General features: G+C 41.2%; 1 protein-coding gene across 2 annotated transcripts in view; it reads left to right on the forward strand.

The window, feature by feature from the left end:
* The first annotated feature begins 562 nt into the window (after nucleotides 1-562).
* Nucleotides 563-15,083, forward strand: part of TMTC2 (transmembrane O-mannosyltransferase targeting cadherins 2) — a 374,316-nt gene continuing 359,795 nt past the window's right edge. Inside the window, exon 1 of one of the 2 annotated variants that reach the window (XM_032777505.2) lies at nucleotides 563-1,054. In XM_032777505.2, the coding sequence (XP_032633396.1) occupies nucleotides 972-1,054 (83 nt within the window). In that variant the 5' untranslated portion in view covers nucleotides 563-971. The remainder of the gene's footprint in view (nucleotides 1,055-15,083) is intronic. The other variant, XM_075066793.1, reaches the window with a different exon arrangement.

A 15,083-nucleotide genomic window follows, 5' to 3' on the forward strand; every position in this document is an offset into this window, starting at 1 on the left:
TCCCTGTCCTGTGAATGATTGAAGAGCGTTTCCGTGCATGACTTGTTCCCCCCCGCCGGTTCCCAGCACAGCTAATGTCTGATTTCCACTCCCGCCGCACCCCCCCACACGTGCGCACAGCCTGCTAGGCGACTTTCTCTAGGGCCATCATTGTTTTGCCGTTTTAACGACAAGCATAGCGTGCCGCTAAACGTTACCCGCACACAGCTCAACCTGGGTGCAACCCGCAGACCCAAGTCAGACCGGTGAAAGCTAAAGGATCCGCCTTCTCTTCCCCCACAAATGGCCCAGGCTCGCTTTCTATTGTTGCATTTCCAGCTTATTTATACTGCGGGGTGCGGGGGGTTGTGGCACGCTTGTACCAGCCGAGCCAGCCTCTCGCCCCTGGACGCTCCGCCAGCCGCGCCCTCGCTGTCACAGCGTCTCCCAGTGTGAAACTGAAGGTGAAAGGAGAGCGGGGCGGGCAGGGGAGAGAGGCGGAGAGGGGGCGGGCCGGAGGAGGGTGGCACGCACGCGCGCTGGGAGCTGGGGGAGAGCCCCACGCGGGTGCTCCCAGAGCCTCGGCAGCGGCTCTCGCAGTTCAGCAGCGAGGGGGGCTTTGGCTGGAGCCAATGAAGAGTCACTGAGCTGCGCCCGGGTTGGCGGCACAGGCACCTCGGGCGGAGGAAGAGCAGCGGCCGCTCCGGTTCCCGCTCCCCGAGCTGCCATGGGTTAAGGGGAGAAGCGGAGAGCGAGGAACAATAAACCTGCGGCTGGCGCCGGTGCGGAGCGCGGCTCCCGCTGCTGCCCGAAGGCGAGGAGGAGAAGGAGGATGCGGGGCGCGCCGAGCTGAGCCCGGAGCCGAGAAGTGGCCAGAGCCTGGCGGGGAGGAGGAAGAAGTGAGGGGGGGGCGGGGGGTGGATGCTTTTTGCCGCTGCCCCGGTGCCGGAGTAGCAGCGGCGGCGGCTGCAGGGGAAGGAGGCGGAGGAGAGATGATCGCAGAGTTGGTGAGCGGCGCCCTGGGGCTCGTCCTGTATCTCAACACCCTGGGGGCGGATTTCTGCTACGATGACAGGTAGGTGGTGCGGGGGGAGCCGTGCAGCCTGGCCGCGCCGGGAGCCCCGGGAGAGCGCGGGGGGTCTGGGAACAACTTGGGCAGCAGCCCCCGCGGCTTAGGCTGGCGGAGCCTCCTCTGCTTCCAAGCGCCTTCCGCGGGTTCGGACACGGCTCCTGTCTGGGCTCCCCGGCGGGGATGAGGCGGAGGGGACGCGCTCACCTGTTGATGGAAGATCCTTAGTCGACGGCATCTTCAGCGTTAAATGCATCCTTCGCCACTTTTTTGCCTAGCTAGCATTGCTCGGTGCCTGCCATAGACCAACCCTCCAATGCTCAAGCTGCCCCGCTGTCAGGACTCGTGTAGATCAAGTTTGTTTGTTCTAAACAGGGAATTAAACAGCAGCAAGAAGAGAGAACAGAAAAGCGGTGCGGCCGGCCGGCAAGGCGAGCTGCTGTGTGTCCTAACTGCTACTTTCTGTGCAGTCCCCCGCCCCCGGTTTGCAAGCCCTTCAGTTTTGGGGAACGGAAATCTGTGCTCGGTGGGCATTGAGTGGGTGAACGTTGTGTGTGTGTGTTACTGTTCGTGTGTTTGCATGTGTGTGTATATAGTTTACTTAGTATAACAAAAAACCATTAAACGATGTAACGTCTGGGCCGGGAAGGAAGATTCCCCCACCCCCCTAGGTCTCCGTAATAGATCTCTTCCCTCCAGTGATTCCTCTTGTTTCTGTGACAATCTGATTTCCGGAGCATTTGACAGTTCATGAACACACAGACACACACAGACACACACACACACACTATACTAGCAGAATAGAGATCGCTGCTTTAACTTTGCACTGTACTTATTGCAAGTGCATACTGCGTGTGTGTGCAGTGCCTGCTGAAGATCTGATGAGCAGCTCTTCTAAATGCATTTAGTTTTCATTTTCATTGTTCAGCTTTAGTTTGTGTGTTCAACATTCCTTTATGCTAATTAGCAAAGATGAAGTCCCTGGGGCTTGAAGTTGTCTTTTGCATTCGGGTTAGTTTGGGCAGCTAATGAGACCTGAACTGTGTTGTCAAAGAAACTGCATCGATTGCTGGAAAATGTCATGGTTGTGCTGGTGTCTCTACCTATTTCTTTCCTAAATGTGCTTGTGTTTAGAAACTGATGAAAAGCTCCATTAGCAATTAGGGAGCATTCCACTTTGTGCCTTTTCCGGTGGCTTAATCTGATTACAATTAAAACAGATGCATAATTAAAATATATTAGGGAGAACAGCATGCCTCGCTAAACTTATTAACCGTCCTGGGGTGTTTCATGCTCCATTGAAATTGAACTATCCAAAAAGTGAGCATAGATTTACTTTGACAGCTTTTCATCAGCCTCTCTCTGATTTGGAAGGTGAATTAATCCTCTGGGTTAAGGTGAGCTGGTGATTGGGATTCCGCAGAGTGGCTTTATGTGGAAGCGATGCTGCTTGAATCCTCCTATCTAGTAGTAACTGGCCACCGCAGTATGTCTGAGACCTAGCCAAACTTAAAAAGTGAATATATGTGTATATAATGAATAGGTCAGAGATTCATGTTTCATATGCACATTGAGTGGCAACAAACATTTCTAGCTGGAGTCTAAGGGTATTAATCTTTTGGAGCTTTCAGTTAGCTAGGGTGTGAGAGGGGGAAATGACTAAGGCAGAGCTATTGCTAGATAACTTGTTCCAAACTTTCAGGCACATTAATGGGAAGGGAAAGGATCAGTCATGGCTTTGATTAGTCAATTGCCTTGGGAAATAGTCTCTGTACTGGAGTCAATTAATTACTGAATTTGGAATTTTCTTACACTGCGTAAGAGAATGCAACAGGGCACCTGCCATAGCTAAGGTCTACCACGGTTTCCAGAATAAACCCCTTTTTTTCCCGAAGTTTCCTACTATTCTACTGAAACTGAATGCCAAATTTCAATTGTGATCCAGCATCTTAGCGCTGGAACAGTTTACTTTACAGTTTGACTGTAAGCATTCAAACTTTAATCCTTCAAGTCAATTACATGTATTTGAAGAAGGTATGTGAGGTAGTTAAAATATTCTAGTTTGTCAGCCCTCCAGTTTTATATAGTGCTTCTTGTTTGTTTTAAAATGCCTTTAAAAAAAGCACACAAGAAAAATCTTCTATTTTGAAATGTAAGGTCTGATTTAGATCAAATGAAAATGGGGACACACTGACACTATCTGAACCCATCCTGTTACACTTAAGAACTGTAGGAATTTTGGAATAGTGTATTTATGTGAACTTAAGTAGCATGTATTGCAAAACTGTGTTGTTTAAGGACATGGTATAAATCTTTGCTTCTACTGGCCAGTCCAAATTAGCTAAGATTGCAATGTCATTTGAAATATAACTTAGCATTATTGATGTGGTGGTCAGGGTCTCTTGATCCTACCATAATTGTGCCTTAATACCATTAGAAAATATTAGTGATGTTTAATCGCAGGCCATCTCTGAAAGAATGGAAAAGATAATCACATGGTATCCTCTTAACATTAATCTCACACTGTTTAAATTAAATTCTAAAATATGAGTTTGTTTATGTCTTTAGCTTTTAAATAAATTAAACACTTTTCTAGCAGTTGTAACTAAAAAATAGCAATTCACTGGGGTGCACTGAACTCCAATTAATGACATTTCTGTACAATAGATCATCTAATTAGCACATTTTCAACTACCACACTGAAAGGGACAGGAAAAACAAATGTTGCAAGATAGTAATAGCTTTTCCTAGCTCATCAACATGTTTAAAAATGGGATTTTTAAACCTAAAATTTTCTTTTAACTGTAATCGCAGAATGGAACTGCCCTACAGGAGCCTTCTTGAAAAGTAACACTAGATAAGGAGGTCAGTGCTGGAACCCTATGTGGGAGATGGATCATGCTTCCAACTTTAAGTGAATCAAGATTGTGCTTTTAAGCTTGGAAACTGTAATGTTTGTTCCAGGAGGGCATCATGTTACTGTAACTTTTTCTATTTCCTTTTCCACTACTTTGAAATTGTATCAGAATCTGTTCTTTATGTATTATAATGATCAAGCTTACTATATAAAAGGTGTCTGTATTTGCTTTCTGTGTTTTTTTTAATGTAGGTTGGTTAAGATAAACTGGCATTGTAAAAACTTCTTATAGCAAACTTAATATTTTAGAGGCTTCATGGCACCATATTGAAAACTGTGCTTGATGGGGATATAACAAACTTACCTAGTCTAAGCTTTGTTTTATATCAAAGGGGTCAATATTTCTATTTTTCTGCTCCTCACCCCATTCATCCAGTTAAATTGAAATGGATTTAATTTGAAGTCTTTGGTTAAGAAATATAATAAGAAAATCTGTACATCCCATCCTTTAACCATAAATCCATATAATTTATGTGACGTGTACTTGAAAGCTATACTTGTCTGTGGAATATTAATAAGGAGAAGGAACACGTGTTGGTTTTCTTATGGTTCAGACTGTGTATTGAAAACTTTGAATTAAGTAGTGGCAACTAAACCAAAGTTCAGTATAATGGAGGGAGTCCCACTATTTTTCTGCTTCCCTCTAAGCCCAGAAAATTCAAATGATGCATGCAGAATTTACAAAAGCAAGTTTTTTTTTTGCTCCCCTCTGCTGTAATTTTCCTAAAGGGTCTTGATGTTTCTATGTTGTATGCTGAGATCATGTGGAAAGACTCCCTTTCTTCATCTAGAAAACAAGGTAAATATTTTTTCCGATTATCTCCCTATTTGATCAGATGATCATTGGGAGACAGTGAGAAAATTGTATGAAAGAACAAGTTAAATAGGGAGTATAATACTTAAATGTTTGTGATATACCGCATTGAGCTGACTTTCCTGGTTAACACAGGTTTAGCTGAGCAAAATCAGTTGGAACTGATACAGCTGTATTGGGGGAATGTAATTTTCATGACTGGGCTGTGTTGAAGATTTTCTTGCTGTTTGTTGCCATGTGTTAAATCCAATTTCTTTCCCAATTAAGGGCGCTAATTTCCAGTCATGTACATGAAATTCTCATTCGCGGTAATGAGAATTGCACTTATGTACCAGTATGACAGAGAAGATGTCTGCTGCTGTAGTTAGACTATCACACTTGCACAATTACTTTTGCTTATCTACTTGTGCTTGACTTTAAATTGCAGTTTTTGTTTAACTGGCTATTGGGTGCTTTGTTGTGATGGTGTAGTCCTTGATATAACTTGTGCTAGGTCACTGTCAGTGTACAACTAGGGTGTGCAAGATTTAGTGCTTCTGGTACCTATGCACCAGAAGGGGAGGGAGGTTACCTCAGTGGTTTGCGCATTGGCCTGCCAAACCCAGGGTTGTGAGCTCAATCTTTGAGAGGACCATTTAGGGATACAGGACAAAAATCTGTTGGATGATTTAATTGGGGATTGGTCCTGCTTTGAGCAGGGGGTTGGACTAGATGATCTCCTGAGGTCTGTTCCAACCTTGATATTCTGTGATGCCTGAGATCATACATAGCTAAAGTGACCATCTCAGAAACACCTCCTCCACTGAAGTATTTTTGCTCGTCTACCAAGTACTGGAAGAAAGGCTCATTTTAAGGATAGTATTAGTATGACATTTTGACATTAGTGATAATCCTGTAGACCATTCATAAAACTGATGCATTTGAAAATGCCTACAATTTTTTTTGAAATAGATGTCCTTTGCATAGACAGATGGAATTCCATTGTTCTCCTTACTGACCGTAGTTCTCGTAGACAAATGTAGACTGCAAGCTATCACCAAGTTTTACAATCTTGATTTATAAATCAAGAAGTTAAAGTGAATTACATGGGAAGAAATTCTTTGTGAGGTAGCCTTTTTATGAGCTAATCGCTTGGGGAAAACAGCAGTTTATATGAATAATAGAAGGTGTTTCCCACCTTTATTGCGTAGGAGGTTTATTCAATCAAATAAAATACACTAGACCATATTTTTAGTTTATGCTCTATTCTGTTTAGTAAGCACAAATTGAACTGCCCTGCTGATGGGAAATGATTTCAAACAGCTCTCTTCCATAGTTTTCTGCTTGATGCTCCAACCTGTGTCAAATCTGAGTACACACATAAGATATTTATTATCTGAAACTATTGCTCAATTTAAAATTAAGCTGAATCCATACACTATTGCATTGTACCTCTGTTGAGCTTGCCACATGAGATTTAATCTAGCAAGTGACCCAAATACATGCACAGGAAGAACAAGTATAAGTACACTGGGGAAAACTGCTTGCCATCTGTGTCTTAGTTGATCTTTATGATATTTGATTATTAATTTACATTTATGATTTTTAAAGTCCTTTATCTTGTCATCTACACTTAATTTTTCTGTTCTAATGCACTCTCCTGGAATCACTGAGGTTCCTGCTGTTATAATTGTCAAATTGGTGAAACGTGTCAGATTCCAACAGTGGGATTAAGACAGGGGAAATTGTATAGTTTATCTTCCTAACCCCTTCTTTTCTCCCTGCTGCTTGGGATTCTAAATGTACTTATTTAAAATGGTCATGATTATAGCAGTTATTTGAACACATTGATAGAGGAGAAAGTATTCCAGAACAGATGCCTGCATAATCTCAGCTAAGGAGGCTAACTATTTTCAAGCAGTATAATTAAAAGCAACCAAGCAAACAAAATACCTGATCACGAAGCTTGATGAATCTATTGCATTGACATTTCTCATGTTATTCCATTTCCCAATGCGAACACACAGTGGGTGCCATTGTAATACTTTTTGTTTTTCAAGCATTATGCATTGAATGAGTCAGCTTTTGTTGCTTAATCAATATAGATATTCTTCATCCAGAAGAATGACATTCGTGACTCTTTAGTAGGAATGCCATGGTATAGACTCAGAAAGTCGATTGTTGTTTGGCATTCCTATACATCACAATATAAGAGGCAAACTTTCAGGTTCTCAATGAATGTACAGAAGTCAAGTAAAGCATGAATCCTGTCCCCCTCTAATGTCTAGTCCACAGTGGATAACTGTTTGTTTCTAGAGTTGATAAGACTCTCTATATTGGAGTCATTGGCTAGTTACCTGGATCACCTGATTATTACCTGTTCTGTTAATTCCTTCTGAAGCACCTGGCATTGGCCACTGTCAGAAGGCAGGAAACTGAGCTAGATGGACTGACCCAGTACGGCCATTCTTATGGTCTTACCTCATCTTCGGGAAGCTCATCCTGCTCATGATAGAGTTCCAAATTCAAGTGCTTTATGGAATATTGACATCATATTAGCTTGCCAGAGTGGAAGCCATTCATAAGGCTCAGAAATCCCCTCTATTTCTTGAACATCTGATTTATCTGTAAGAAAGGAGTGCTAATTTAGAACTACCTGTGCCACTTCTCCTTACACACCTTTCTCTTTTATTCCTCTTCTAACTTTGAGGTCTCTGAGGTTGTTTTGGGGGTAAGATTTGTTACAGATTAATGGAATTATGCCTTTATCTTACATGTGCTTGCTGCTGAAGCTCTGGGTTCAGTGCGCTTGATAACTTTGTGGTAGAGATTGTTACAAACATACAATCAAACTTCAAGTAGCAGGTAAAATAATTTTGAACATGGAGGAAGCTCTTTCACTTGTTTAACTCGAGCATCATTTGCTTAAAACATGCCAACACCCATTAAAACTCAAATCCCTTTTTTGGTAGCATGGTCATTGAGCTTGTTAGTTTTGCATTTCCCCATTATATGTGTTTTACAGATTTGTCTGAATTTTTATCCCTTAAAAAATAAAAAGTATCTATATATCTACCTACGTTTTCAGTTTCCCTCAGTATTGTTGACCTAGAATACCTGTTGACCTAGAATACCTGTATCTTTATGTGGAGTTCAGATTTTATATTGGTTGTCCTACATCTTTGGTCATGGACATCCTGGCTTCTAGCATGCTGAAATGGTTTTGGAATGTTTCTTGATTGTTGATCTCTTATTGCTGGCCTTTGAGGTTTGGAAACCTTTTGAACGGCTTGTGCTCTCTTAACTTGCATCATGAATGGTCACATGTATTCTGTTTATCTGCCTTCAAAGATCTGAGCACATTCTGTGGGTGAGTTGTTTATGTCAACAAGACACCATGCAGTGCTGCAAGGTGTCAGTCCACCTCTAGAAGTTCAGATTCTCACGTCACATTTGTTTGGACCTTGCATGGTCCTTTAAGGTTAAAGAAAGGAGTTCATATTTTCAGTTTTTCATGAATGAATCAGGGGGTATCTATACAGGTTGCAGCATGTTTAACTAAAAATGGTTGAGCTGACAAATGGTATCACTGTGTCTTATGTTGATGCTTCAGCACATTTGATGTAGTGATTGAGATGCTGTTACTCCTATCTGATCTGATGAACATGTAGCTTATTAGGAAAAAAACATCTGAGGACTGTAGGGATGGCAAAGGATAGGAACAAGCAGACCTAAGTCTGGCCTTCACATGGATGATCTCAGTATTCTATTACTGCTTTTTGTTTTACACACTGAGCAAATCTGTACTTAAAATCAAAAAAAACTGTTGGGTATTCCTGTTCCTTAACTGTGACCTCTACTCACTGTATCTGGTATTCACGGCACTCCAGGGTCTCATGTTATTTTCCAATACAGAGAGAAGGAAAAGTAGTGAGGAAATCCTGAATTCTAATCCTGGCTTTGACATCTTCCTGTGGCCTTGTGCAAATTACTTAATCTTTCTATCTTAGTTTTTCCATCTGTAACATGGGGCTAATTGACAGCAGGATAAATCACCATGTAAATGATGAGTATTATCTCTTAGTGCTCACTCACCTCCTTTATGATCATCCCCTTACATTGTATTCTCAGTTCTTACCATTTGTTTGTGTTTGTGGCATCGAAACTATTTATTTTGACTGAGCTCTATATTTTCAGTTTATTTGCTCTTCAGTGGCTTGACCACAAATGGCTCATATTCATGTTTTAACACCCTTTCAAAATCATTGTAATATTTAAAAGTGTGTGTGTGTGTATAGTATAATATATGAGTACAATAAAATAAAATATAGATGTTTTCCTTGCTGCCCACCTTTTAACTTTTTCTCCATAATACCTCAAACATGAGACCATGTGTTTTGGCGTCTGCCATTCCAGCAGAGAAATGGATGAACCTCTCTTTGAAACCAGTCTATGTGGCTCCTTAATTTATCTGTAAGAGTCATTGTTGAGTGACTCAAAGCACTTCCTCCTCCCCAGGAGCTAAGACCATTGCCTCAGGAATGCTTTCAGTCCCAGCTGGTCCAGGAAGCCCGAGACTGACAGGTAATTGAAGCAGGATTTTCCGCATGGCAGTACAAAGCATTGCCACTACACAACTGGTCTGGTCTGGGGGATTCCCTTTTTATTTATAGACCTGTCTAATAGACAAAAGGAAGCTTGAGCTTTTGACCCACAGTTCAAGCGAGAGGCGACAATCTTGCCTTCAGCACTACAGGTTTACGAAAGTCCTTTGCTTTTTGAATTTAACAATGTAAATCTTGGCAGTTGTGGTCAGAAGAATCTGGTGTGGTTTTAACTCTGAAGTTCTCTCACTTCGGTTAGCTGGTACAGTACTAACTTGGTAAGAGAGCAACAAAAGCACTGCAAACAAGAAGGCCTTTTTATAAATTATGTACCCGTGTCTCTGAGATGTCATCTTCACATCGTGGCTAACTTAAGTGCTTACTTCCATGCAGAAGCATTGCTCATTTGTCACTCTCTGAAATAGCACTTAGGCTCTTCCCAATAACTTTCTAAGAATGATACCCATTATTTAGTTTGGCATCAAAAAGTCAGAGTCCATTGTTTTGGGATTCCAGGTGTGGACAGCAAAAAGCGCTAAAAAATGCTTCTCTTTTTCTGAATTCATCTACTGAGACTACATATTAAATGGTTTTAAGATGGAGAAATGATTTGATGGGAGAGTGAGGGAGAAAAGACAGTTGTAATCACAAAATTTTATCTTTTTTAAAAGGTAGGGTTTGGCTACAGTGGTGCAGCCATAATCTTGTAATGTAGCCACTACAGCGATGGAATGGTTTTTTCCATCCACTCCCATTAATCCACCCTCTCGAGAGGTGGTAGCTGGGTTGCCAGAAGAATTCCATTGACCTAGATTTCTATACTGGGGTTTAAGTCACTTTAATTACATCTTTCAAAGATAACACGTTTGGCATAAGTTTTAAGTGTAGACCAGGCCTTAGTGTTTGCAACAAGAAAATAAGTAGGGTGACACATGAAAGTAAACAAGGAACTTCCCTTCACATAGGGTTCAATCAACCTTGTAACCTATGGATATTTGCTAGGCTAGGCATAGGTATAAGTTAAGGCTGTAATATAATGAGCCTATAAGTGTGAAGGCTTGTAAGACAATAGCTTATCTAAACTAAAGCCCCCCAAAGCCTTCATGTAAACAGCTAGCCAGGAGGAACCCTAGATCATAAGATATCATGAGATTAAATGCGGTAAGAAAAAGGATTAAACTGCTGACAAGTAACCAGAAGATGCCAGTTGCTATCAGCTTTAGATATTTTAAGGTGGGAACATCAGCAGATGAGTGACGGCAAGAATGACTGGTAACTAATTGGTGTATATGCTAATAAACTTGAGGTAAAAGGTTTAGTAACAGACAAGCACCCCAACATTAGTAGGGTGAGGAAATATAGATAAAGAAGAGAAGCAGAATCCCCTACTTAATATACGTTAGGCATAGTGAATGTCAGTGTTTCAAAACCATTCCCTTTTATCTGTCTCTTAGATAGACACTTGACCTGATCTAGATCTCATTAGTCAATGGAAAGATTCACATTGACTCTCTCTAATGGAGTCCAGATCAGGTCCATAGTTCTTCTTCCAACCATTTGAGTAAAGGGGATAACAGAGTTGAAGTTGTTTACTGGGAGCTAGGTACTACTTCCTCAGTACCTGTCACTGACTAATGTCTTAAACATTTTTAAAATCTGCTCTGATATCATCTCTTATTTTAGAACCATTAATTGTGATAGTGCTGGTTTCCTATTCCTATCACTAACTTCCAGCATAGTATTGACTTCAGTTATTGTAGCCATTTTAGGTGTGATTCTGCCAAACTGTACTTTGTTATATTTTTATTATATTGTGTTCTTAGACTGCCCCCATCCCTAGGGTCTCTGTTCAAATTATTATACAGCGATCAAACACCTGACTTGTATTGTAGTCAAGTTCATCATAATTTTCATGCATGTATGTGTATTTCTGACAAATTAAATGTCTTATCCGCAGGCATGGATTTCTTATATTGTTATAAGACAAAACACACACGAGCTGGAATGGGGAGGCAGAGGTTCAGACTTAAAACCTGGACTGATATTTTCAAAACCAACTAGTGATTTTGGGTGCCCAATTTGACAACATAAGGAGGCCTAATTCCTCCCCACCCCTCCTCAGAAACTTGCATCCTCTGAAAGTCAAGCAGATAAAATCACTAGCTACTTTTGAAAATATTTCCTTGCTCTTTTGGAGTATGTCTATGCAGCAAAGAAAAACCTGCTGTTGGCTCGTGCCAGATGACTCAGGGTATAGGGTGTTCCATTGCTGTGTAGATTTCTGAGCCAGAGCCTGAACTCTGGGATCCTCCTATCCTCAGAGTTCTAGAGCCTGAGTCTGGAAGTCTATGCTGCAGTGAAATAGCTGGCAACCAGAGCTCCCTGAGTTCGGGGTTTTCCTTGCTGTGTAGACCTACCCCATGTTCTACCATAGGACTCCAACGGTATTTCCATTTTGTTTTTGTCTTATGAGTGCTATCACTTAACTGGTGGCAATAGAAGATCCTTTATGCTGCCTGTGGGCTGGCCCCTCAAGGGTGATACCACTGACTCAAACACAACAAACTAGCACACTAAATAATACTCTGCTGCACAAACACTTGAGGAAAACTGCTTCTTAAAGTGCACTACACATATGCCTTCAGTCTGGTCTGCACCATATCAACTCCCCTTCTGTCCTGTGCATACTTGAAGCCTTTTGATAGTATCATAAAACCAAATTGGGCACATGGCATTATACACCGTAACAACACTGAAGGGCTGCAACAAGTTAAATTTGTGACTAATTGGCCCGTCTGTTGCAATGGATCTGTGAAATGAATATGTACTTTAAAAGTGTGATTCTACTCTGAAATTGTAATAAAGATGGCTTAATGAGGTTATAATTGTTTCTGAATGCATTTGTATTGGGGTTGTCTCATTGACAATTTGTTTTCCTAACTGCTGTTCATGCAGTGTTGGAGCAGTGCCACTGTTGTGCTTGTAGTGTAGACATACCCTTTAACAGATTAAACCTCTTAACCCTGCTGAAGTTTTAGTCTCACAGATGGAGACGCTAGGTGAAAACCTCGTGCCAGTTGAAGTCAGTGGGAATTTTGCTATTGACTTTAGTAGGGCCAGCATTTCACCAATAGCTGTGTGGCCTTGGGCGAGTCCCTGAAAGCAGTGGCAGAGCCAGGACTGGATTTCTGGTTCCTAGTCCTGTGCTTGGTTCATTGCTCTGTGCTGGCTCTCAAACACCTCTCTTCCCCTCCCCTCCACCTGAAAATTTATTTTCACATAGGTGATCTGATTTCTAAGATGTGGTCTAGTCTGGAAAATCTTCTGTCACAATCTAAGATCCTTTTCATAGATAAATTTCATAAACATTTATTTAGGCCCCATCCTGGCATATGGTGTGAGCAGTTGGATTCATATGAGGTCTGACTGTGGATCTAATTGCAGGATCAAGGCCTTAATGTGTAAATGAATAATAATGCTAATTAATAATTACAGGTGAGTGTTGGTAACATCAGTCTTAAATTAAGTCTCAGCATTTATGTACTTGTACAAGAGGAAATTTTTAAAGGTGATATTTTTGGGGAAGGAGGTGTGTGTTTTACAAGTTAACTTCGGTTGCAGTAGGAATTGTGGAAAGTGTTTTCATTTAAGCAATTAACTGTTCTTTAACTAAACTTGCTGATCTTTTACAGTTTTTTAATTAACCCCCCCCGCCCAAACCTCTCCCACAAATAAACATTAATTCAGATCAAAGACCATTTTTTCCCTAGTAGCTAAATAAATAAATAAATAAATAAACAAACAAAAATATCATCTAAACACTGCGTGGCTGCATGTGATGAAATTTGCAATAAGAATGAGTGCTAAGCCAATGCTGAAAAAAACTTAAATCAGGCAAAATGGTATTTTTATGTGTAGTAGTTAGGTTTTCATAAAAGTTCCATTTATTTATAGCTTATTTGTAACACCGATGTATCTGAATGCATTTTGTATGCTTTATATGAAAAGGCATAGCTGTATGGGATACCTCACATCATTGTAAATTATTCCTCTTGTATATCAAAATCATTCAGAACACTAAATCCCCCCAAACTCACCATTTTTTTTTTTTATTAAAGTGAAATCTTCACTTTGAGAATATATTATGCAGGTGTTAATGTTTTAGGAGTAAGGTTAAAATAAGGCAAAAGACCAATGAGAATAAGCTATGATTTTGTTTCATACTTACCCTTGGCTTAAAAAAGAAAAAAGAAAATTATTCCAGAGAGGCAAGTTAGTTCAATGCAATGGGCTGGGGCTTGACAAACTATATCTACTATATCTGGCTCTGCCACTGACTGGTTGGAAGACCTTGGACAAATGACTACGTCTCTTGGCTTCTGTTTCGCCTCCCACCCTTTGTCTGTCTTGTCTTTTTTGACTGTAAACTCCTTGGGGTAGAGATTATTTTAGGCTATGCACCTTCTTGTAGATTCCTACATGTGCAAACATATTGCTGTCAGCTGTGTTCAACTCTTAATGTCATTATTTTAGCTTGAGTTGAACCAGTAGGTTTGCAGATATTCTGGCATTGCATGGTTGTCTTAAGATAGCCTCAAATAGCTGGAGCATCATACCCCATAAATAGAGTTAAAAAACAATAAAAAAAAAAAAGTTTAAATGTATGAAGGCAACAAGCTGCTTTCTGTCGTCTAAAAATTAAAGGTCCAGTTGCAGGGCTCTTGCTAAAATGAAGAAAATAACCTTCAGTTTAGACATACTAATAAAAAAGTAGACACCCCTGGCCAAAAACAATCAATTGGCTGAGGTATGATGTATTTGTCAGAGCAATTATGCAGGAAGCCCTTCACCTTTAGGGGACTGGCAGCTCCTTCCTTTTATCTTCTCTAAATATTTCAGTCACATTCCTTATATAAGATCCTTTCCAAGTATGCTCTTCTGGCTGCAACTGGTTCTTCCAGCATTCCTGGACAGGATCTTGTATAAAAAGAGAATAGTATCCCAAACAGACAAACATCTCTTGGTTGCTTTGTCTGTGCCTAATCCACTAGCCTGCGGTGCCGCCCAAGCAAGTTTGCTTTATCTTCTTTGCCTGTTTTCCGCATTTGTAAAATGAGGATAACACCAACTCCATAGTGCTTTTGTCCGGTGTACGCTGTTTACTGGCATTCTGACTGGTTGACTTGGAAATGGGTTCAGTTTAGTGTGTGGGTGTTGGTGGCCTCTGAGCAGTGCTTAATTTGTGCCAGGCTTGCCAGGGATGAGCCCCGGCACCTCTAGGCTTGGTGGCTCATACCCCAGCACCTCTGGGCTGCTGGCCAGCAGGTGACACTCTCTGGCCGCCCAACCGATGCTTAATTTGTGCCAGGGCTCAGCCCTGGTACCTCTTTCATTATAAATTAAGCAATGTCTGACGTACAGGAGGTCAGACTAGATGATCTGCTGGCCCCTTCTGGCCTTAATCTCTGACTCTAAATATGTAAGAAAGTCAGTTCATTGCTCAAGAAATGTGAATGCGTTGAGGGTTTTCACACTGCAATAGCTCTGTCAGTGTACCCACCAGGTTACCTTTTACGGAGAAAACTTGTCTAAAGAGAATCGGTGAGTAGTACAGATCTGCACATAGCACTATGAGCTTGATAGAAATACCTTAAAAGATTGTGCTGCAATAGCTTCAAGCAGGGTACTGCCCTGCACATGTACAGTTTCCAGAAATTTCAC

The sequence above is a fragment of the Chelonoidis abingdonii genome, chromosome 1 (assembly GCF_003597395.2).
Source record: "Chelonoidis abingdonii isolate Lonesome George chromosome 1, CheloAbing_2.0, whole genome shotgun sequence".
In the NCBI taxonomy this organism is placed as follows: domain Eukaryota; kingdom Metazoa; phylum Chordata; order Testudines; family Testudinidae; genus Chelonoidis; species Chelonoidis abingdonii.